Source organism: Trematomus bernacchii, unplaced genomic scaffold (assembly GCF_902827165.1).
Source record: "Trematomus bernacchii unplaced genomic scaffold, fTreBer1.1, whole genome shotgun sequence".
Lineage (NCBI taxonomy): Eukaryota > Metazoa > Chordata > Actinopteri > Perciformes > Nototheniidae > Trematomus > Trematomus bernacchii.
The window spans coordinates 3,025,409-3,050,234 of NW_022987698.1; the positions used below are offsets into that span (position 1 = coordinate 3,025,409).

General features: G+C 39.3%; 3 protein-coding genes across 3 annotated transcripts in view; 2 read left to right on the forward strand and 1 right to left on the reverse strand.

Annotated features, from left to right (window-relative positions):
• Positions 1 to 1,259: 1,259 nt before the first annotated feature.
• On the forward strand, positions 1,260 to 4,735 carry LOC117489955 (myosin heavy chain, fast skeletal muscle-like; the record flags this gene model as incomplete). The annotated part of the gene is made up of 13 exons (XM_034139553.1): positions 1,260 to 1,299; positions 1,848 to 2,060; positions 2,245 to 2,247; positions 2,705 to 2,848; positions 2,941 to 3,097; positions 3,331 to 3,358; positions 3,462 to 3,567; positions 3,655 to 3,738; positions 3,816 to 3,879; positions 3,968 to 4,063; positions 4,151 to 4,257; positions 4,361 to 4,499; positions 4,596 to 4,735. Coding segments are annotated over exons 2-13 (1,269 nt in total), but the record flags the coding sequence as incomplete, so codon positions are not given.
• A 4-nt stretch (positions 4,736 to 4,739) lies between these two features.
• LOC117489644 (myosin-7-like) lies at positions 4,740 to 7,137 on the forward strand (the record flags this gene model as incomplete). The annotated part of the gene is given in 10 exon segments (XM_034139111.1): positions 4,740 to 4,862; positions 5,032 to 5,209; positions 5,212 to 5,354; positions 5,416 to 5,619; positions 5,702 to 5,825; positions 5,991 to 6,163; positions 6,255 to 6,359; positions 6,452 to 6,547; positions 6,684 to 6,806; positions 7,043 to 7,137. Coding segments are annotated over 10 exon segments (1,290 nt in total), but the record flags the coding sequence as incomplete, so codon positions are not given.
• Positions 7,138 to 14,109: 6,972 nt separating this feature from the next.
• Positions 14,110 to 24,826, reverse strand: part of LOC117489956 (voltage-dependent calcium channel subunit alpha-2/delta-2-like) — a 34,013-nt gene continuing 23,296 nt past the window's right edge. The window contains exons 20-38 of the mRNA XM_034139554.1: positions 23,636 to 23,707; positions 23,320 to 23,381; positions 23,107 to 23,183; positions 22,702 to 22,762; positions 22,515 to 22,612; positions 22,336 to 22,426; positions 22,160 to 22,222; positions 21,939 to 22,042; positions 21,726 to 21,824; positions 21,439 to 21,530; positions 21,287 to 21,334; positions 20,857 to 20,928; positions 20,422 to 20,574; positions 20,270 to 20,322; positions 20,022 to 20,077; positions 19,532 to 19,655; positions 19,321 to 19,430; positions 19,150 to 19,232; positions 14,110 to 19,032 (exon numbers count right to left, since the gene is read on the reverse strand). Of these exons, the coding sequence (XP_033995445.1) occupies positions 18,937 to 19,032; positions 19,150 to 19,232; positions 19,321 to 19,430; positions 19,532 to 19,655; positions 20,022 to 20,077; positions 20,270 to 20,322; positions 20,422 to 20,574; positions 20,857 to 20,928; positions 21,287 to 21,334; positions 21,439 to 21,530; positions 21,726 to 21,824; positions 21,939 to 22,042; positions 22,160 to 22,222; positions 22,336 to 22,426; positions 22,515 to 22,612; positions 22,702 to 22,762; positions 23,107 to 23,183; positions 23,320 to 23,381; positions 23,636 to 23,707 (1,614 nt within the window). The 3' untranslated portion in view covers positions 14,110 to 18,936. The remainder of the gene's footprint in view (positions 19,033 to 19,149; positions 19,233 to 19,320; positions 19,431 to 19,531; positions 19,656 to 20,021; positions 20,078 to 20,269; positions 20,323 to 20,421; positions 20,575 to 20,856; positions 20,929 to 21,286; positions 21,335 to 21,438; positions 21,531 to 21,725; positions 21,825 to 21,938; positions 22,043 to 22,159; positions 22,223 to 22,335; positions 22,427 to 22,514; positions 22,613 to 22,701; positions 22,763 to 23,106; positions 23,184 to 23,319; positions 23,382 to 23,635; positions 23,708 to 24,826) is intronic.

Here is a 24,826-nt window from a genome sequence, read left to right on the forward strand (position 1 = left end):
TTAGAAAGTGTTCATGTCATGGCACTCTGCTGGCAGGATTTCATACTGCATTGTTTTGCAAAAAATACAGTTTTGAATCTGAAGTGCTTTGTGCCATCAGCATTTGTTTGAAAAAAGTTATCTTTCACAGCATGTAAGGTTTTACCGGATACATAAACATCTCCTGGACACGTTAATTAACAACAGAGGAAAATTAAAGCACGGAAAATGTGGGTATTGTTTTTTTCCCATTGCCCTTCCTCCCTTCAGAACAAATCAAATTAAGTTTGGTATTTCATCAAATGCCGACCTCAGTGAGTGTTTCTGCTATCATGAGATATCATCATTTTCACAGGTTCTTAGATTAGCAACTGTTAGGCCCATTACTGCTTCTTTGTCACAGGGAAGACTTGCAAGGCTTCTGCAACAGAATACCAGTGACATATGAGAGCTTCTCCACGGCTAAAGTCGGATCCTCTGCAGTGCCAAGGTGCATTAAAGAGATTACCACAGAGACCCAAACAATGTCTGAACTTCAGTAACCCAATACGCATGCCAGGACAATATTTATGCAAGGTTAAAAAATGCTGCTTTGTAACTGTTCTGATCTATTTATACCCTTTAAATTCAGTCTCTTGTTTAACTGTGTGCATTGAGTGGCACCGTTACTTCTGCTGTAAAATATTTTACTGTGAGCAAATGTCTCCCTGGCCATGTACTGCAGTCATAAAGGACGTTGTGGGTTATTTAAAAAATAAATAAAAATGATACTGATTCATATCATTATAAAAAATATACATCATAGCAAAACTTCACTATAATGATTTCGAGGAAAAGTCCTTATATTAACTTTTCATTTACATTTTTGCCCTAGACTCATGTCAAAGTGACCAGAGTTATTTGTGATGAATGGTCGGCGATGTTTAGCAACAAAAGATACCAGAGATCAGATTAGGAAACAAACTCAAGCATGACGACGTAAAGGTACATGACCAAATAAAGCAAGTCATTGCTGCCGAGTGAACACCGATCTCTCTTTATAAGAAGGGGGCTGGACGCCAGACTGAGACACGACCAGCCACGGTGAGTGTGGAACAGTCTTTTATTAGCAGGAGCATTAGCTTAGTAAACAATGCAGGGCATGCCCTGCATTGTTTACTAAGCTGATGCCATACACCACACCCCCAAACACCACACACTGAATGCTGAACTGTCTGTGCCAGGCTTCTTGTACAGTCAGTTCAATTACAGTTACTAATTGAGACTTTGTTTTTTCTTCAGAACCCTCATTAGACCATCATCTTCTGAGAAGGGAATAAGGTATTTCATTTATTTTACTGCTGTTTCATTTTGTCAAACAATAGCTCAGTACAGAGAAGATACAGTATGTGATAAGTGACATTTTGTTGAATGACTTTATGGTCATGAATTATTAAACTTGTGTGTTAACAAATAAATTAACATAGCTAATGTTGTATCTGACTTAAACAATTATGCCTGCAGCATTGAAATAGCAAATAAATTGGCTCTCCTATTTGTGTAATTGCATTATGACTTGAAATGACAAACTTGTATTCAAGGATAGTTGTGCATGTAACAAGCCATGGCATCTACAAAGATAAACACTTAAGGACACTTTATGCATGGATGATGAGACTTGGTTGATGCAAACAGTACATTTAACTTGTGTTTAACTTTTTCATTATGCATTAAACATAAATAAATAAATGTACCCCTTTACATCTTTCTCTCCTTTTAATTGTAAGATTTATCAAAACGTTAATAGCTTTGTTCATGAGTAAAGTACCATTATGACAAGAGATACAGACTGACTTCAAGTCCTGCTGCCTGTTCTTACCTGCCTGCAGTAAAGACTCACCATGGGGGACGCAGAAATTGAGTGTTTTGGCCCGGCGGCCGTTAACCTCCGGAAGCCAGAACGAGAGAGACTTGAGGCTCAAACAACTCCCTTTGATGCTAAATCAGCGTACTTTGTGACCGAGCCTGCAGAGATGTTCCTCAAGGGGAAACTTGTGAAGAAAGAGGGGGGCAAAGCCACCGTGGAGACCCTCTGTGGAAAGGTAATGTTGATGGCTGTTTTAATTTGCAATGAAAACTGTTTGACAGACTGTGTTTTCTTAAGGGTGAAGTTTATATTGTATATTGGTTGAAATACCAGTGCATCAAGTGCATGTCTTGTGTTGGAACCAAATATGTTTTTTTAAACTGTCCGGGGTGGACACTCATTTACTTGAGTACCATTAGGAGGTACTTGAACTTTAATTAATGCTAATTTATAATTCTTCTGCTGAACAATTTAGAGAAAAATATTGTATTTTTTACTCCACTACATTTATCTTATATTTTTGTTACTAATAAAGAATATCTAAGAATAAAAGCAACAAATGGTTCATCATGTGATATTGTGTACAAATATACTAGGTAAAGATAAGTATATGTATTAAAAAAGAATCTCCTCCTTTACTAGCTGCAAAATAAAAGTGATAAACCAAAATTATAATTAAAAAATATGACATTTATTCTGAAATGGTCCACTGTGCAGAATGAGTATTGTACTTGTTCCTACCTAAGTTTATTTTGATCAAAATACATTTCTGATTTTCAATTAGTAACTAAGGAAAAGTTCTGATTTCATCTACCGCCATAATGAATACCGCCTCGTCTGTGAAAACTGAAGGTCTGTGTTTTTCTTTTCTTGTTACAGACTATCATTGTTAAAGACACTGAAATCTTCCCCATGAACCCTCCAAAGTACGATAAGATTGAGGACATGGCCATGATGTCCCACCTCATCGAACCTTCTGTGCTGTATAACCTCAAAGAGCGCTATGCAGCATGGATGATCTACGTGAGTGTTGTGCAGGAGAGTGATTTATTGTATTGTATGCACATGTATTTGTAAAAAGATTGATCATTCTTTGATATTTCACACTGTTGTAGACCTACTCAGGGCTGTTCTGCGTCACTGTGAACCCCTACAAGTGGCTCCCAGTGTATGACTCAAAGGTTGTCAATGGATACAGAGGCAAAAAGAGGATTGAGGCTCCACCCCACATCTTCTCCATCTCTGATAACACCTATCAGTTCATGCTCCAAGGTATCATTCAGTTCTTAGGCTACAGTCTGTACTCAATGGTCACCCTATAAGTGGGGCTTGTGTTTAACTGTTTTGTGTTGTTTCCACAACAGTTTGTTGTCCTTGGTAAACATGCAGTTTATTGTGACACTAGAACTGTGGTCTCATACAATTCATAATGCAATAATACTTTTTAAGAATATAAATGAATGCAATAACACAATGTGTGTGTGTAAATGTTATTCTCTCAACAGATCGTGAGAATCAGTCAATCCTGATTACGTAAGTCAATTCTCAGGATAACTTATTTAGACTGATATAACACTGATTATTTCTGTGTCTATCATTACTTACTTACACACATTTGTCATATTATGCATTATAGTGGAGAATCCGGTGCAGGAAAGACTGTCAACACCAAACATGTCATCCAGTACTTTGCGACAATCGCAGTGGCTGGAGGAAAGAAAGTTGACCAGAACAAAATGCAGGTAAATGAAATCTGTGCAAAAAAAGTATTGATAAAGCCGACATATTGAATTTAAACTAAAGCGTGACGTTATCTTTTCTGAATGAAGGGTTCGCTGGAGGATCAAGCCAATCCCTTGCTGGAGGCTTATGGTAACGCCAAAACTGTGAGGAAGGACAACTCATCCCGCTTTGTAAGTATTTGCAAACGTAAGTCTTTTTAACATAGGAATGCAATAAGTTACATTTCTAATCTACAGCCATCTTTCAGGGTAAATTCATCCGAATCCATTTTGGATCAACTGGAAAGTTGGCCTCAGCTGATATTGAAACATGTAAGCCTTCATCCGACTATTATCCAGAAGATTTAATCAAAAGACAAACAGTAAAACACTTTATTTATTATATCACCTTTTTTTCCAGATCTGCTGGAGAAGTCTCGAGTGTCGTTCCAGCTGTCTGCTGAGAGGAGCTACCACATCTTCTATCAGCTGATGACCGGCCACAAACCCGAGCTGAGGTCAGACTTTTTTATTTTTTTTTTTATTTATTACCTGCTGTATCGTGTATTTTGCTTTCCATAATTAACCAAATGTAATCTTTTCTCAGACGCTCTCCTATTTACAACCAATCCGTACGACTATCCCATGATCAGTCAGGGTGAAATCACCATCAAGAGTATAGATGACACTGAAGAGTTTATTGCCACTGATGTAAGAAAATGATCAAATCCACACCTTCAAAAATCTGAATGCAATTAGAAATGTTTTCCTTTTTTTTGGAGAAAAAAAACCTTTTTTCTTATAATATTCTTAGACTGCAATCGATATCCTGGGCTTCACTGGTGATGAGAAGCTGGGCATTTACAAGCTGACTGGATCTGTGATGCATCACGGAGCAATGAGGTTCAAGCTAAAGCAGCGTGAAGAGCAGGCCGAGCCCGATGGCACTGAGGGTATGTTGCACTTTGGAAAACGAGGAAAGTTATAAATCTAATCTTTGTATTCTCTATGAAATGACGTCTTCTCACTCAGTTTGCTATTCTTTTCAGTCGCCGATAAAATCGCCTACCTCATGGGCCTGAACTCAGCCGACGGGCTGAAGGCTCTGTGCTACCCAAGGGTCAAAGTCGGAAATGAATTTGTGACTAAAGGCCAGACTGTGCCTCAGGTAACATCTTCCCATACAGTCCTTTCCAATCTCAGATTTGAGTGAACAAATTGGTGAGACTGGCAAGAAAATCCATGAGCTTGAGAAGGGAAAGAAGACAGTGGAAAGCGAGAAAACTGAGATCCAGACAGCTCTGGAGGAGGCAGAGGTAAATATGAATATATAAAAATGATATATGATATTATTTTAAAGGTTTTAGAGCACACGTGTGTAAGAATCATAGTGTATAGACTTGTTTTTTTCTTTACTAACTCTCAGGTTCTGTCCTATAAATACACTGTTCTGTGCTACTTGATAAAACTCACACTTTTTTACAGGCTACATTGGAGCATGAGGAATCCAAGATTATGCGTGTTCAGCTCGAGCTCACACAAGTCATGGGTGAAGTTGACAGACAAATAGCAGAGAAAGACGAGGAGATTGAGCAGATGAAGAGGAACAGCCAGAGAGTGATTGAGTCCATGCAGAGTACTTTGGATTCTGAAGTCAGGAGCAGGCCCTGAGAATCAAGAAGAAGATGGAGGGAGACCTCAATGAGATGGAGATTCAGCTGAGCCACGCAAACCGCCAGGCAGCTGAAGCCCAGAAACAGCTGAGAAATGTTCAGGGACAACTTAAGTACAGTTACTAAAGCTTTTGTGTCATTTTGCTTTAAAAATGAGCTGGAAGTGTTTGTTGATATATAGCTATTCATGTTTTAGGATGCCCAAATTCATCTTGATGAAGCCGTTAGAGATCAAGAAGACATGAAGGAGCAGGTTGCCATGGTGGAGCGCAGGAACAACCTGATGATGGCTGAGATCGAGGAGCTGAGAGCAGCACTGGAGCAGACGGAGAGGTGCCGCAAAGTGGCTGAACAGGAGCTGGTTGATGCCAGCGAGCGAGTGGGACTGCTGCACTCTCAGGTAATTAAAGACAATGACATGTGAAACACCTGACAACTGATAATGACAGTATGCAGTCTAATCCTAACTATTGTTTATTTAGAATACCAGTCTCATTAACACCAAGAAGAAGTTGGAGACTGACCTTGTCCAAATCCAAGGTGAGGTGGAAGACTCTGTCCAGGAAGCAAGAAATGCTGAAGAAAAGGCCAAGAAGGCCATCACTGATGTGAGTCATCTTTACACATTTCTATGTAACTGAACTGAAAGTGTAAGATATAATATTTCAGTGCATGATATTGTATATTTAGCCATTTTTCTACCATATTTAGTTTTAGAGCAGTTGAAACACTAGACTGCAATAGGCTAATATAAAATCTGAACAACATTTCACGCCGCCATGATGGCAGAAGAGCTGAAGAAGGAGCAGGACACCAGCTCTCATTTGGAGAGGATGAAGAAGAACCTGGAGGTGACAGTGAAGGACCTGCAGCTCCGCCTGGATGAAGCCGAGAATCTGGCCATGAAGGGCGGCAAGAAGCAGCTCCAGAAACTGGAGGCTAGGGTAAAGACATACTGTATGATCTGGTTTAAACTTTTGCTTTTATATTAAAATCTTGTGCTTCAAGTAACAGCATACAATGTTAATATTTCAGGTGCGTGAGCTTGAGACTGAAGTGGAAGCCGAGCAGAGACGAGGAGCAGATGCTATCAAAGGTGTTAATAAATATGAGAGAAGAGTGAAGGAGCTCACTTATCAGGTAGGAATACGTCATTCTTCTAATGATTGCTACATCCATCTGAAAAAGTTGCAAATTATTTAATTTCAATCATGTATTCATGTGAACCACAGACAGAAGAGGACAAGAAGAATGTCACCAGACTTCAGGATCTGGTGGACAAGCTGCAGCTCAAAGTGAAGGCCTACAAGAGGCAGTCTGCGGAAGCTGTGAGTCAGAAACAATTACTCTGCATCATCTCATATAAAGCTTAACGCCTTTCCCATCTGGAAACAAAAGAATACAACAACACTTTTTATGTTAGCAATGATGAAGGATACTGACTCGTGTTGAATTTCCTCACAGGCCAACACCCACCTGACCAGGTACAGGAAGGTGCAGCATGAGATGGAGGAATCCCAGGAGCGTGCTGACATCGCAGAGTCTCAGGTCAACAAGCTGAGGGCAAAGAGTCGGGAGATTGGCAAAGTAAGTGAAACACAAAACTCAGGTAGCAACACTTTGCAACACTTTGTAGAAAATCTTAGAGAAAAACAACATAATTGGAAATATTGTTATAATATTATTATATTGTTGACAGTTCAATAATCCACATGCATCAGTAAGCTGCTGAAGCAAGTTTAAGCTACATGTTACATGACAAATATATTTTGTCTCCTATAGCTCGAATGCAACTGATTATTTCTTCTCTCTATCCATTTTAGGGAAAGGATGCTGAAGAATAATCTACAACCTCTTTGAGAGACCAATGAGAATCATACAATATGCGTTTTCATTGAACTGCTCTCACTCAATATTGTAGACAGGGGCGCGGGAAGGGGGGTGCTGAGGGCGCTGCAGCACCCCCTAGTGGCAGGCAGGCAGAGCGGAGCTCCCCTGTCTGCAATTTTATTTTATATATATTTATTTCATTTCATTGTGCCTGAGATTATATTTTATATTATATATTATTATTGAAATGATAATTTAAAACTATATAATACATTATTTTGCTTCAGGGAAGAAAAATAAAAAAGATGTGGAAAAAAAGTTTTTTGTTAGTTGTTAGTCGGCTACTTTTAACGTGACGCACAACAACACAAGTAACTGACATGGCGCAAAAACGTATCTATATTAATATGTAGCCAATAAATTCCACATTGTTGGTAAAATAATGTTTTACATCTTTGTGTGTGCTCGCGTGCTCTATACAGTGCCCGTAATAGTGCCCGTAATAGTGTTCACTGGAGTCCATTGTGATGCCACTGTGTGTGTGTGGTTTTGCCACACACACACAGTGGCATCACAAAACACACACAAGTCTGGTTAATGTGTCAAGTTAAGAGTATGTTAGGTGGGGGACAGCACCCTGGGAACATAGACACTCCTACCTGGCTCTGTCCAACGATAACTGAATCCACCAACCACCACTTTTTAAGTTCACTTATTAACATATAACTCATATAAAAACTAAAGTGTTAAACGTTTAATTTGGTTTAATGCCCTTGAGTATTTCTCAGCTGGTTGCAATACCTCCATGGTGTTTTTTCTTTGCCAAACAGTTGCCAGGCTAAGGGTGGGGGAAATAATCGATACAGCATCGCGATACTTTGCGTGGCGATATTGTATCGATACACGGACGCCAAGTATCGATATTTTATTATATAAACTGTAGCACAGGGGTCGGCAAACCTAGGCACGCGTGCCACCATTGGCATGCGGTACCGTAACCAGTGGCACACTAGGAATAAGTGGAATAAGTGTGCAAAATATTTAAATTGTATTTTCGGATCCTGAATGAGACCGCCGCCAGAGCGCGTCTCCCCCTGCAGCGCGTCTCAACTTTAGTGAACTTGCTGCTTTCCTCCATGATGAAACGATCAGGGGTGTGGTGCTGCCGGAGCGCACCGGACCACCCTTTATTGAAAGTGGACCTATCATGCTATATTTGAACAGATCATGCATTTTAGCCATGCCTCATTTCGCTCAATTTGCACTTTTTTTTAGCTCTGTTTTAGCAAGGGCTGATTCTGTGAGAACAGCACCACCTACAGGCCTGGCATATGTACTACAGCGTCTCCAGCGCTTTCGAACGGCAATGGCCGTGGCTGTCTCCTCCTGATTGGTGGAGTTGGCCCAATAGCCGTAGCGCCACTGTCCTGACGTCAGGACAGTGTTCAAATCTGGATCAGTTTTTATCAGATCCATTGCAGCCCCTTTTTTAGAAATTTGGGTATGGAGGAAAATAGAGAGGGTTGTGTTTTCTGACACTTGGTGAGTTCCCTGGAACACCGGGGACACATATTCATGTATAAAAGACGTACAAAAGTGCATTTTGCATAAATGTGTTTAAACGGCATCATGTAAGTTGCGCTGACAGGCGAAAGAGGTCCACAGCTTCCCCGCAGCGAGGCTCCCCCCGCCCTCCTGTGGACATTCCACTTTATCTTTTGATATCGCCCTATTTAAATGTTGATATCTCCGTTAATATCTGTACTTTATCTCCGTTCTTTTTCTCCGTCCAGTTTTTGCTTTGGAAACAGTAACTTCCTGCTAATAGCGCTAAGTCGCCTTCAAAATAAAAGCATGTCTATATAAAACAGGAAGTTACGTTAAGACATGTACAATTGCAATGAAAGTAACAAAAACAATGCCATCTCCTTTTCAGGTTCATAGAACACAAATTGGGTTATTTACATAAACTATTCATATTGCAAATTAGTGATGGGAATTATGGCTCTTTGAAGGGAGCCGGATCTTATGGCTCCGTTCCTTTGCGAGAGCCGTTCAAAAGAGCCGTTTTTTTTTTAAGGGGGCGGGGTTAATAGGTTTATCTGCGAAATATACCTTTTATGATTCAATCAAATGTAGATGAATTAATGGTTTATATGTGTACACATCACTTAAATTATTCAATACATCCTTTGTACTGAAGTATTCAAAAGTAAAAATTACATTTTTAATATAAAGGATTTGCAGTGGCCAATTGTTTTCATTGCATGTACAGACCCTTGTAACTCTCTGATTGTAGAACCACGCTAAAAAGAAAAGCAAATAGCAACACCTATACAAACTGACAACAAATCTTTGCTGAGCCTAAAAATTATCATAAATAAATAACATTATGAAAATAAATATATTGCAATGCTCAAAACAGCAGCATCCAACAGTCTCTAATCCTACATGCACTGCATGCACGGAGCACGCGTAGCGCGGAGATCATCATATCATTCTGTCTTGTATTACTTAACAACAAAAATGGCTCTTTCGCGGGCGCGAGCCGGCTCCCATCGTTCACTTAAAAGAGCCGGCTCTTTCAGCCGACTCGTTCGCGACCGAAGACGGACATGGATATGAGCCATGTGATTTGCAATATCGCAATATATCGTATCGCAATACTTAGCATTACGTAGAATCGCAATACTATCGTATCGTGGTTAAGTATCGTGATAGTATTGTATCGTGGGGAGCCTGGTGATTCCCAGGCAGACACTGAAAACTCTTAACAAGAACTTGAATAACTCCAATAATTCCCAAAATAGCAAACTAATCTTTACATTGCGCTTTACTCAGTTCAAACTGATAGAAAATTACAGCTTAGAGTTTGGACACATATTCTTTCTATTTTACATTCCTTCTTAATAGTAATGAATTTAAAATAAACATCTTTATTATTATCAGCTCCTGTATGGATCATGGTGTCTCTCACCTCGACCGCTGGGCAGGTTTACCTGTGAAGCAGGGGAAAACAAACTTTAGCAACACAAACAGTATTATCGTGGCACTAATAGCTCACAGAAACATAGGGAGGCAAACGTGCAACATGTAAAAGACAAGCATGCATCCAAATTAAAAACAAGTTGCTAATATTTTCTGTGAGTAAAGCAACCATGTTGTGTGTTCCTCTCTGTGGAGCCATTTCAACAACATTGTGACAAATAACAGCTGTCTCCCACCCTCATCATACTGCACCTGTTTCCTCCCATGAAACCAGACACAACTTTATATCATTGTTAGAAGTCTCGCTCTACTGCACACATAGGAGGCACGCGTTTGCACAGTTACTTGTTTTAATTTGAGTTCTTATCCATAAATAACAACACACAGATATCGTACGTAAGTATATTACAGTTAATGCGAATGCTTTTTTCTCTTAAAAACTCTGTATAAAATGTACTTCTGCTTCGAGACCAACATTACTGTATTCATGTTGGTATATGAACATTAAAGGAACCTGCTTTTAGTCCTGCTACTCTTGTTAGCTTTATTACTACAATGTATCTCAAGTAATTGTATCATAAACAAATTCTAAAAAAAAGAAGAAGGCATTACTTGCTTCACAACATTAAAACAAATAAGCTTAATGCAAAAAAAGTAAACATAATCGTATTTATAAGCCCCTCAACTATACACAAAAAAACTACATTTTAAAACGTTGGACAAGATATCCTCTTACATAAATTGTAAATAAAGCAGTTTTACCCAAAAGGAAGTCATGTTTCTCTGCAGACCTGGTCTCTCCTGAAAGCCTCTTCACTGTCTCTGATGTTCAGCTTATGACAGAACAGCCTCAGAGGTCTGCCTGTTGTAAGAGGCATGAAAAGGACAATAGGATTGTTACTGCTTAGCCAAACACTGATGGTCTGATATCATGGCTAAATCGGACAGTGAATTTGTCTTTAAGCCACATATCGAGGCACAATGCCTGCTGGGTTGAAGGTATGACTAATCCATATATAACACTGAAAGCAGCTGGTATGCAGGCATGCTGCTTTACTGGATGAGAGGAGCCAAAACATAACGCAACTCTCATCCAGAGCTGTTTGTGTCTGTACAAGAATTCAGTGACCTCTCTTCTTTCCCCAGAAGACCTCAGCTTAGCGTTTGATATCTTTACTGACTGATGTGATAGGCAACTGCACTCGAACCGCTTGACACTCGTATTTCCTTTCTGGTCTATGCCAAGCCACCCTAAACTCGTGTTTAATCCTCAACAGCTGAAACACAGTCTCTCTGCATTAGATAATGGAAGGGCAGCTCGCCCAGCACAATATATCCTGGAGTGACACAGAACAGCATTGAAAACCTATAGACATGTGTCATGGAAACAAATAAACTATTTCTGATTCTGAACTTGTCTTTTTGTGGCAGAGTTGGACAAATGTAAATATTAACAAACTGAGATATGGGTTTAAAAAAAAAAATGATGACACTCTTTACGATGCGTAAAAAGAGTGTTTTTATATTTTTACTGATGTACAATCTTGGCACACCTTTTTAATGCAGCAATGTCTCAAAACACTGGAGAAGTAGGCCACACCTCTTTTAATTGGATTTTAGGTTATTTTTTATGAATAATGACATTTTTTGGGGTGAAAATTCAGCATTTTGTCTAATGAAAAGTGTTGATTTAGACCAGGGGTGTCAAACTCAAGGCCCGGGGGCCAAATCCGGCCCGTGGCTTCATTTTCTGTGGCCCCACAAGAGCTTGCAAAGAATATTATATGTTTATTATACGGTTACATGATGATTTACAGAAGCACGTTGCCCATAAACTACATGTCCCACAATGCATCTCAAATTAGACTTTTTTCTTCTAAATATGCTTTTTTCTCAGAATTTGACTTTTTTTTCAAAATGTTACTTTTTTTTTTAAATGTCATTTATTTTTTTCCAGAATATGGCTTTTCTTTTTAAACATTTTGTGACATTCTCACTGAAGAGACTTGCAATTATTTGCCCCAGACTTCTGCTTTCAGACGTAGTTAATTATGAAGTTATTACCCTATCTGATAATAATCCAATGCAGAGGCAATAATGTCATATATAATACATTATTTTATATATATATTTATATATGTATTTTTATATAGTCTTAACGTTACAACCGGCCCTTTGAGTGCAGCCCTAATGCTGATGTTGCCCGCGATTAAATTGAGTTTGACACCCCTGATTTAGACAAAGCTTCTATAGGCGCGTTCACACCGGAGTACTTTTCCCCGTACTTTTCCCGTTTAGTTCCGTTAGTACCCCTTATGTGTACTAACATAACACCAAAAAGAGTACTTAGTGCCGGGAACTTTTACCCCCATTTTTAGTGCCTGCTAGAGGTGGTACTATCCTGGTACCAAAAAAGTACCAATTTCTATTGGCTGGGCGAATTGCAAACCACGCCCCGTAAAACTCTGAAAAGTTTTGTGAAGCCGCCATAGAGTGGCGAAGTCACGCCCATCTACTTCCGCCCCATGGGATCTTATTTCGGAAAAATAATGTATTGAAGTCAATGGAGAGAGAAAACTTATCTTTCGATCCCGTTTGAATTGTGCCATGAATTACACATATGATGTTTGTCAATCTTAAAAAATCATTTCCATGTAAAACTGTTGAAATATAAGACTATGAAAAATACGCAACTAGAAAGACTACAAATCCCAGAGTCGCGTAAGTGATGTCACAATTGTTTTCCTCCACTAAGAGATAGCTAAGATCAGCGCCATATAGATAGAATCTATCTATATGGCGCTGGCTAAGAGAAGATAACTTTAACAAGATGCCTGTGTGCTTAGTACCAGGTTGTTCATACCAGCAATGGGTCTTGCTCGTTCTTTCGCTTCCCGTCTGATGAAAGGACTAGGAGTGTCTGGATCAAGCTAGCTAGTAGCTAGCACGTTAGTTAGCATTACAGCCTTGTCATTTGTATTAGCCTTAACATGAAGTAACATTAAGTAACCCAAAATGTTAAACGGTAAGAGTAGTAGTCATATTTCGTGAACCCTTTGAAGAGTACTGTCACACCGGTGTGATCATTCTATAATACACAATTTAAGCCCGGGGGAGAAATGCTAACGCTAACGCTAGCGATCTTCTCTACTTCATGCTATCTGCACAAATGGTTGACATTAAACATTAAAAAGACCAGGCAGTTCAGAGAGAATCAAAGGAAGGCAGGCAGGCAGCTTTGCATGACTTTCTTCAGGACGTGTTTCATTGTGGTGATAGTGAGGGTAGTCAATCGTTTTGTTGACAAGACAGTAGTGACGGTCATCTTGGTGACGTGTGTTGTTCTGTGAGACCAGAGATGTAGTTCATTGAGCGTTTCACACAAACAAATGTGTTACTTCACAGTTTTACGACACATTTTTTTTTTTTTGACTTGCAAAATTATCTTTTAAATTGACAAACATCATATGTGTAATTCGTGGCACAATTCAAACGGGATCGAAAGATAATCTTTCTCTCTCCATTGACTTCAATACATAATTTTTCCGAAATAAGGTCCCATGGAGGTCCACCGGAAGGGGAGGGACTTCGCCACTCTATTGTATTTGCTGGCATTAGCATTATTAGCATTAGCATTAGCATTAGCTTCTACTGAAGCCAGTCCCCAACTCCGGGGACTTCCGGCCGGGGACTTCGGGCGGCAGTATACGCTGTGAAGTGGTTTGCAGCCTGCCAGTAAACCCAAAGCAGAATAAGACGAAGTGACGCCAGCGGCTCATTTGCGTAATCTTGCCTCAGGGAACTTATTCCGGTGTGAACGCGATTGGTACTTAGTGCCCTGGGGTACTAAGTGCCGGGGCACTAAGTGCCGGCACTAAGTACGGCAAAGTACTTGGTGTGAAAGCGGCTTATGTCATGTGACCAAGTCAATTAAAATCAAAGCAGCATTGTAATATTATGCTGAATTTAAATTGTATATTATTCCAAAAATGTAGTGCATGCATTTCATGTCACTTTGAGTAACTATGTTCTGTGGAGAAAAGATCAGAGAAGAACAATAAGGATTCAGAGGTGAAGTGAAAAATATCAACAGCTTTAATCACCAAAGATATAAACATTTAAATATCCATTTTGTAATGTGACTGACAAAATCTTTACAAAGTTAGCCTTTATCTTCTGCTGACTGCTTCACATTGTCTGTACAAAAATGAGGTGGCATTTGAGACTTTCACAAAGAGAGGAAACTGTCCCGAGTAAACAACGTCAGCAAATTAAAAGCAAAGTTACAGCAAAAAACATTAACATTCTTATGGTTTGATACTCAGTAAATAAAGGACATGGACATACAGTATATAGATTTAGTCTGTTTTGCAATTTTCTTGTAAACGGCTTAGTGAGCCCACACAAGCTTTTAACACATTCAATTCCTTCCTGTTCAATACAAGTATTATTCACAATACCAAAATAAATAAACAAATAATATATAAATGAATTAAATAAGCAACGCTTGAATCTATTTCATAAACAAAGTTAGGTAATAAAGGGTTGTCCCCAAACATGCCACTGCCTTATTTGTTTCTTATACAGCCTTTAAATGCATAAATTATCCTTAGTGGTTTTACGTCACTTTTTCCTAAATAAATGACAAAAGTTGAATCAGGCAGTATGTTGCTCTTAACTATTATCTCCTCTGTGCTTCTACTTTCTGAGAATGACCTACATTTCAAACACTGAGTTATTGTAGGCTTCACTGAAGTCAAACGTTCAGCTTCATTCGGTAACACAGCAAAGACCTCTGAGGCCTCCGCATCAACCCAAACATCCTTCACTTCTCCCTACAGTACTGGAGAGCTGGATGTGGACAGGAATGTAAATGATCCATCAGACTATGTACACAAATCTGTAAATTGTTAAAAATATCATGCAAATAAATACCAGTAATTCAAAACCAAACTACAACACTGACCTCAACAGTATTCATATATTGTAGGCTATAAAGAGTTCAACAAAATGTATTTTCCACAATTCACAACAGTGTTGTTTGAATAATGCAATATGACCTAAAGTTAATACTGCAGGTCTCAGAGAAAAGCTTTTTTTGTTCATTTTCTTTTTAAAGCAGTGTTTTGCTGAGGTCTCCAAACAGTGTTGAGCTAGAATCTGCCTCTCCGGGTTCCCACCATGCTTGGGTACAGCAGAGATGCACAACAGTAGGTATTTCTGTACATAAACATTCACTCGTTTCAGTCAGTCCTAATGAAAAAGTACATTTTTCTGACGGGCTTCAAATATAGAATATAGTGTGCAGATGGGCCAAAGTAAATCTATGAAAATGGACAGTGTCTGTGCTTTGATTCGAGGCTGAACCACAGTGTAAAGATAAACGACACGTAGCAGAAAGAAAGCAGGCTCCTTCTCGTCCCTTTGACAAACATCTGTCCACGAGAAGGCAGGAGGGGAGGCTCGACACACTTCTGTTGTGCTCACTTAAAATGCTTCATAAGTTCATGAAGAGCATCTTTTTTGTTCCTTCACCGTAAAGTCCATTTAGAGCTGGGTCTGTGCAACCATTCAATTCAAGTGTGTCTTTCGCTTGGCCCTGCAGGATGAACGTCCACACATATCAGAGCCAAATGTTTCTGCCATCCAAAATGAGTGCCACAAGGCACTGCAGGGTGGAACACCAGGCAGACTGAGAGAAACTGCATTTTACAAATATTTTGTCAAAAAAGCTTTTAAAAAATATCTCACATTAACTCTTGAAACAGATCAAATGATCCAAACACAAAAAGACATCAGGGGCTTGTTGATCACTGAAGGGAAATGTTTTCAGGATTTGATCATGCAGAACTCCTCACAAATAAGACAGTGATACATGGTTACAAAATACCACTGTCAATTCTTCTTCACTAGAATTCATTTATATAATTTAAATCCCCCGTCAACTAGAGCCACTGTTTTACCACTATGTGCTAAGGAGTCACATTCATCTGCCAAAAGGGGGAAGGTTTTTTGTGATGGCCTTGATTCTGAGTTTTAAATACCAGCAGGATATGTGAAATGCCAAATAGTCAATAGTGTTCCAATATGCAAATATCTGTTGATCAAAAAAGAAAATGAGCAGAGCAATAGATAATGAGGAAAATGGTTACTTCAGCCCTGAAATATGTTTATGTATGCTTTTTTTCTTCTTTGTCTTAATATTAACCTGAAAAAATAGGTTTTTAACCTTGACATATATAGTAAATACATCGATTTGTTCAGAATCCCAGTAGGGATAATCCCATTTATGCAGTACTGAGAAGACCTTTCATTGCAAATAAGTCATACAGCTTTACCATTTTGTAAAAAGTTGAAAGATATTTTACCACCATGATGAGGTTTGCATGACAAATGAAAATATTTTGCCACAGTAAATCATCACTTTCACGGAGACATAAGGGGAAACGCAACATGGGTTCAAAAAGCATCACATACAGATAACATATTGATAACACCAAAAGCTGTTCAGAAGCTACATTCCCCACACAGAAGCATACTTAAGTGCATAAATTCAGGTTTGACAAATAGTGGCAATACAAGATACAAAAAAGAGAGAGCTTCCCTTCCATTAAACAATTGCTGCTTAAAAACATGTCGGCACCACACTGACGTCTGCGCATGTTCTGTGCTATAAGACTACAGAAATAACACTGCATGTACATTTCTTAAAATCGAAATCCGAAGATTCGTCTGTCATGATAATTACTGCTTTAATAAAGATTATCACAACATTATTCCACTAAACCATGCAGTAGCTGGGAGGACTCACTACTACATTTTTGCAACAAAATCACGGTTTACATAATTTTGGTCAGTTTTTGTCAGATTTTACACCCTTTTACTATTCTTATCAAGAGGAAGCACTACAAGATCATAGATAGTATTGGTGGAAGCAGTTCAGCATCACAACCTTTGACAATCATTGAATCATCAACAGTATCAATGAAACTTATGAACGGATGTTTCATCACTGATATGTCTTATGAAAAGTCACAAATCTTCTTGACACTGGTGTTTTTCATCATAATGGCAATTCTCATATGTGTGCTCTGAGAAAACATCTTTTGGGGGGAACAATACTTCTGGTTGGAATGATGTAAGAGACGACAGAGGGAAATCATTCTGAGTCGAGTCATGTATGAAACAATGTATAGTACTGAAACTGTCTTGGCAAAGGTCAGAGGTGAATTGAAAGACACTGAAGTGAATTCCCAGTTCAGGCCCGGATCTACTATCATGGAAAACACTGCTGTAAGTGTGGGAAGCTCTATTATGTGCAGACATTTACTAGGACCGGCCATGCAAATGAAAACTGGCACAGATAATTCATTTTGAATTCCACAAAGCCAAAAGAAAAGCAGACTTTGCCAGAAGCAGCAGCGGCCGAGCTCAGCAGATTCTGTTCATATATTTACATCAATGCAGTAGCAATGCAGCCTTATGTGTGCTGTGCACAATGTAAAGTTGTAAACGCCTTTCCGGCTGTTTTATGGACATTGTGAATCCATACAAACTGTTCTTGTTGGCCTCATCTAATGAGCCATCTCAAAAACACAAATGCTGTTAAACCTTCAGCTAGATAAAAAGATCGAAAAACTCAGAACACTCTCGTCACATAGTTGTTGTCCCAACAGCTGTGTTTGGCCAATCCCAGAGCTCCCCTGTATAAAACCCAGGGCATGTGGTGGCGTATGCAGCGTTGTATTTAAAGAAGGCATTAAGTACCTTTACTCGGGTACACTTTGGTGCAGTGTTGATTTTCCTTCCATTCCAAATTTTGCTAAAAGGTACCCTGTGGAGTTTTTCATTTTTCACTCTATTCCACTGATCCACAGGTGGCAGTAACGCGCCTACAAATGCTGTCATATGCCAGAAAATGCAGAGAAGACAAAGGCTGCAAGCAAGTAAACATGGACACAAAAAAGGGGGTTACATTTTTTCAAAAAGTTAATCAATATGTTTTTCAAATGGCAGGAAGTGCATTCAACATTTTTGTCTGTCAAAAATAAATACATTGTAAACAGTTCTGTTTGGAAGAAGACTCCACAGAGCACCTTATAATACTTTAAACCTCAGGCATTGTAGAGTGGAAAATGTACCCTTTACTCCACTACATTTATCTGACGAGTGTAGGTACTGTATAAGTAATATTTAACATGGAAAACTAAGATTTAAAAATGATTGTTGAAGATGAAACCATCCAACAGTATATAAAGTAGTGAGCTACCATCTTAAAAAGCTACCACATTGAAATGCATGCTGATGGTACCCATTATCCTGTCAAATCAATATTGTACTTAAGTTAATTTTGTTGCCAATAATTCCATTCGTTTACATAAGTGAAATCTCAAATGCATGACTTTTCTAACGCAACTTTACTTAAGTTTAAGATCTGAATGTTTTTTTCAACCACTGTGTTATTAAACACAAAGCACATAAATCAAACTGAATTGTTTTATAATGCATCATTTGACCACCACAATCCAACCTAAAATTCAGACTGACATTTGTCCCTGCTGGGTTATAATCTATTCGCCCTGTCCCTGATGTTTTGGTGTTTGCTTAAATGGCTGAGCCTGTGCGAAAATGTTAAACGTGCTTGTCCTATAGCATGCAGACTCAACACATTCTCTTTCTATAATTTGCATTCAAGCCCTGAAACACTAACAAATGCATAAGCAATAAGGCAAAAAACACTAAGAGCTGACCCACATATTTCTTTTTTAGCTCAAATGCACTGTGTGCCGTTTGCAGATAAAAAAAGAATCATTTTGCATTTGCTGTTTGATCTGACCTTCAGTAGATCCGGGCCTCAACCCAGAGAGATGAAAGATGTAAGTTAGAGCGTGTGCATGTGTCAGAGATGAAGAAGAGGCAGAATAAGCTGGATAAAGAGAAGGACTCCTATTGAAGACTGCAGTGCATGACCCCGTCCACACTCTGACGCGTTTTCCTGCAAGAAAAGTCAATAATACATGTTCTTTTTCCAAAGCAAATGATTCATCACTTGTATATCAAGAACTTATGAATTAAGAAAGATAATGCCGTACTTAAAGCGTTTTATACTTACTAAGGCATTGTAGTCAAAGCATGATGCTGGGCCTTTACGATATCGCGCGTTGCTCAGTACTTCGCATGGATTCTCCTCCTGAACTGTTAGTGTTTTGTTAAGGGAGGTAACAGTGAACTTACTAGCCGCACAAGATTGATAAGACGTCCACTTTCAGCTGGAAAAGGATACACTCTGTCTTGATCAGTGTCAGTCTCTCTATCTCACATGAGCTGCAGGGGAGCGTCTCCGCGACCACAAAGAGGAGGTTGGTGTTTTCTATCCGCTTCGCGTGGAACAGCCTGTTGGAGACAGTGATGGATATTAATCAGACTTCCCGCAGAGTGTACTGTACGGGTATGAGAGCACAAACACTTTCTGCTGACGCTCCAGACAAACCCACCGGGAGCAGTTCCCGCAGTCCTGCAGCACGTTGTAGGAGTTAGTGGTGTTTGTAAAGTAGAACTGGCTTTGGATGGTCACACAGCTGCTTTCCCTTGTCTCAAAACCATCAACCAGAAGATCATCTAGAACACAAATATATCCAAATTGTACATTTTATATTATGTGTATTATATTCTTATATCTCAATTGGCTCTTTAACTGAGGCTAAAACTGCTACCGTTAAGTACATATGCATTTAAATGTTGTTTACGGTTATCATGGTTCAAGAACGCACATTATTGTTAACAAAATCCCCTTTTAATGGGTTCATCCTAGTACATGTTTAAAACAACAAAAGTTATCTGCTGATTAGATGTTTGTAAAAGTTAAGTTTTACCATTTGTTTGATTCAAAGGAATAAAAAGCGATTGAAATGAGCCTTAATAATCCCTCAATCCAATAATCAATGCAGATATAACAAAATAGTGTGTTAAGATGCAGACATCCACCTTGGTAGAACCAGCTGTTGTATGCCAGTCCATACAGGAGCTGCTGGGTCACAGACCTGAAAGAGTGTGCACAATGCACTTCATTAAAAATGAAATACAATCCGTAAACATCAATCTGTCACAGCTAAAGGGACATTGGGCTAACATTAACCCCTCTGGGTCCATTTGCAGAGGCCTTCAAACAGTTAAGATTGTTTTACAGGGCACCTCGCATGTATTGTGTCAGTTAACAGTGAATAAAGTCTCACCATGCCACTGTGGACGTCCACCAGGCCAAGCTGAGGATGTCAGCAATGGACGGCTGCAGAAACACACAGTAGTTACAGATAAGAGCTTTCAAATATATATATCAAAACAATAAAAAAGGCCCTGGATCTAAAATCTGCTGCTGGTCTCTCACCACAAAGATGCCCCTCGTTGCTGAACCCGTTTGGCTGTCGTTGACCGGTTCACATGCAGACTGGAAGTGGAAAGACTGACGGCGATTGAAGATGGAGTTGTTGTAGAGAGCGTGCATCAAGTAAGGGTCCACATCACCGAAGAAAAGGCCAATCTGAACGGAAGAAAATAATGGGAAAAAGAAAGTGCATGAGGGAACAGTGACACATACTGGGTAAACATAAACTGTATTTATGCTTAGTACTTTTGCTTCATATTTATTTATTTTTCGAAAACTAAACTAAACTGCTTAAACGTAAGGAAATGTACATGACTTCAGAGTAATTTAGTTGAGATCAATAATGAATAATGCATATGTATTGCATAATTTCTTCTGAAAGTAGATAGTGCATGGTATAATATGTACAAGCAAGCATATCACCACACAGACACAGACCTTTTTCCAGTGATCTCTCTGATTGGACATAACCAGAAATCCACCATCATCGAGGAGATAGCAGAGGAGGTCCTACAGACAACACAGCACAGTTCACACATTTACAGAAAACACTTTTATTCACATGCATTTTCCTTCGAGTAATCTCGAGGTTATAGGTGTAATTTATCCTACATTTTGAAGAAAAAGGTGTCTTATACCTGGAGTATAGATCAAAAATACTCCCAATAAACACAAATTAGTAATCAAAGTGGAAATGTCCGACCCCTTAACTTTTTGAAACGTGGTCTCTTTAACACTATAGTAATAACTCTGCAATTAATAATACAATTATAGTAACACAAGTGGAGACAGTATCTGGCTGTAGTACGAAGACTTCCACAGGCTAGTTTTAGAGTTATTGTGAGATTAAAACAGATAAAGTTCTTACATCAGTGTTCACTTCACAGTCCATCTCACAGCTTCTGGATGGTCCACACTGTTTTGACAAAATGTGTAATGAAACAGTGATGTCACTTCTGTCACAGCATATGTAGTGTAATTAAGTGATTCATATTAGTTAGTTATCGCCCTGTGCTGTACCTTCTGTGAGCCCTGTCGACTGTCCGACACGTTGCTGGCCAGGATCTTAAACTTGTCCACCCATGCCTCCAAGTCCAGCTTCACCCCGACCACTGAGTCAAAACATCCACCGGATCAGAGCAAAGAGAGGAAGAGGAGGGCAAGAAAAGTTTTTCAGTGAGAAGAAGAAGAAGAAGTACAGGTAGCTGAAATATCTTTAAACATATTTTAGATAAAAAACGTTTCTTGGAATCCCACATGACACAGGATGCAACATCAAGTTTGCAAGATAAAAGCATTTTTCTTACCTGAAGGTTTGAGCAGTTTGCCTCCTAAATTAACCTCCACAGCCGAACTAACAAGAATTCCAACCGTGCCGTTTTCTCCACCAACAAGGTCGTCCAATGCTGGTCGTAACAAAATGTGATTTAAAAACAAATGATTTGGACATGATTTGAACAGATTGTATGTCTGATGTCAGTATATCTTGACAGTTTTAACATATGTTTGCAGTTACTCACAGGATCTCGATGGAGCTCTAAACATGTAGCCTTTGTTGTCGAGGCTCCGTTTGTAGTAGTTTGAATTGAATGGTTCAGGATCCTCATCCCATAACTCAGCAGCTCTGTATCAAACAAAAAACACAAACCGTTAAATGTTTTAAGAGAAATGTTTATAGACAGAATATCAGTGGAATTACTGTATATTTACTAGCTTTAGTAAGTTCATTAGTGTTACTCACATATTGGGAAAAACACGTGTTATTCCTCCATCAGTGGACGCAAATACAGCCAGGAAGCCATACCTTTGAGAAATGTGTTTTTACTTAGCCATTTTGTTTGATTTAATGGTGACATCATAATAGTAGATTCCTGTTTCTGATGGTGTGAGAATGTTTTATAAAGCAAGTCGACTCACGAATTCAGGTCCTTGTTCTTCCAAACACGAGAGGCCAGCTGCCCGATAATCCTGGAATCCAAAATCAGGTTATGGATGAGGCCTTGGTCACCTGAGAGAAAAACAAGTGTATTATCTCTTTGGTGTCTCTGCAGCAGTGGCAAATATTGTAAACACCTAAATGCTGTTAACACACTCACACTCATCAGATTCTGGAGAAATTTCCAGCATGAGCGAGAGGAAGTTCTGCAAAAACTGGGTGTTGTTGTCAGAAAGATGCAGACGTTTGCAGTATTCCCTGGAGAAGGAGAATTAATAAGAACTTTTTGTACTTTCAGCAACACACTGAGAAAGAGTGAAATCAAGAGAGGAAGGTGAGATGGTCACCTTGGAGCAAGAAACACATGTCCTGAAGATTCAAAGGAGCTGGGCAGCAGGGACTGCATATCTGTAACAGAAACAGTATTTCATTTATTTAAAAAAAACTAACAAAAATACCAACAAATAATCACAGTTATCACATTCAATTGAAGTAAGTTTACAAAATAGAAAAAAAGACATATGTAATATAAAAAGGGTCTTAGACTTTAAACCAGAATTATTTGATTGTGCTGCATGACCATGAAAGTTGCTGTGATTGATACATAGCAGTTTTATGCAGAAATCACCTCAGGGAACAAACAACGTTAGATGCATAATACTATACATCTGTATACAGTCAGCCTTTTGCTTTCATATTTTCTTTGTGTTACTATTTAATAACAAAAAGTAACACTGCACTTCTGTACTCACACTGGAGCTGCAGCATCACATCACTCAGGTCTGCCTGGATGAAGTACTCATTGTAGGTGGGTAATACCAGACCAAGACTGCAGGTGGCGACATCCCAACAGAGAGAGCATGAATAAGAGACAGAGAGAGAGAGGAAGGGAGAGTGAATGCATCTGTGTGTGCAGTCTTCATCGGGCCACAGCTGGTTGGTTATTATAACATTGTAATGCTTACCTGTAATCTGTGCCGTTGATGGGAGTCCAGGTGTAACTCCTGTAGACGTCATCAATGTACTGCTGCAGTAGAGGAGACATTTAGGGACATTTCAGTAAACCCAACACAACAGGCTGCAGCTTTATTTTATAGAACATGTGTTTAAAGTATTTTGAAGTTGTTTTAATAGTATGTGTTTCTTCAATCCTTACAATGATGGCAAGACAGCTGATGACCGACATTTTAGCTAACCAGGTAAGTTAACGTTCTTTAATGTTGTGACTAAAGAGGCGAGATATTTTTTTAAAATATAATTAAGTAAAGATAATTGACTTGCCTCATCAATCGACTTGACAAGGGTTTTGACCTGCATTTCGCCTGGTCTTCCATCAATCATTTGTCGCCGGATCTAGAAAATGAAAACACAAATCCTTTTCTTTTTCAGCCACAACCATGAAATTAAAAACACGTGCAGTGGGGCCTTGCATTACCAGTTAGGCAGATTGTAAGCAGATGTTATTGTTTGCCCGGTAAGACTTTGAACGATAACAACAACAAGAAACAGGAAATGCCTGAGACATTTCAGTTTGACCTGCCACTAAGGCGCCGTTTACACGAGGACAAAACTGCATGTATCTGCATAGTTTCGCGTGCGTATAGCCCTATTATTTACACGAGGCCGATAGAAACGGACCCCACAAACGATAACGGGTCCCAAGGTGGATAGATTTGCAAACGAAACGCTCTGGGGGGTCAACCGAGTCCGTGTAATCACCTCTATACGAATATTTCCTGAAAAAATAACGATAGCCCCACCTAGCCCCACCTAGCCCCACCTCTCCTGCTCACTGCTGTAGCATGGCCAGTAGCCATCTGTAACGATCAACAATCAAAAATAGCTGTGTTAATTAAAGGCACAAGGGGTTCTTGAATGAAATATTATAAAAGGCAAACCAGAATTGTTAACGCCCAATATACTCCTCCTTAAACAAAATAAACAGAGTCAGATTTCATGCATTGATCCATTATATTGACAAAGGAGGATCTCACCCAGTGTTTGTAGAGAATATCTCTCTTTCTGAGCGCGTCCTCTCCACGGAGACGTGCTTCTTGGTCGGTCGATGCAATATCCACAGATTCGGTTTCTTTCAGTTAACTTCCCCGTTGCATTTATCCATATGCTGAGGAAATTACTATATCCCGCTGAATACCAGCAATCGCCACACACACCTGTCAGTAGCTACTGCTAGTGCTACTGCTACTGCTACTGACCATGCTACAGATATTAGTGCAAAATATACAGCTCCTCTACCACAACCATCAGCAACAAGTGGACATGGAGAATTGCATGTTGCTAAATCCACCGGGGGGCATAAACAGAAGGGTAGCCATGGCAACATTGCTGCGGGGCTGCTGCGGAGTCTTCTTCGCTGCTTTTGGTGTATTTTGTGGCGGAAGTTACAGCGCCACTTACAGTCCCGGCATATGTACTACAGCGTTTCCAGCGGTCTCGTTTGAACAGACACGT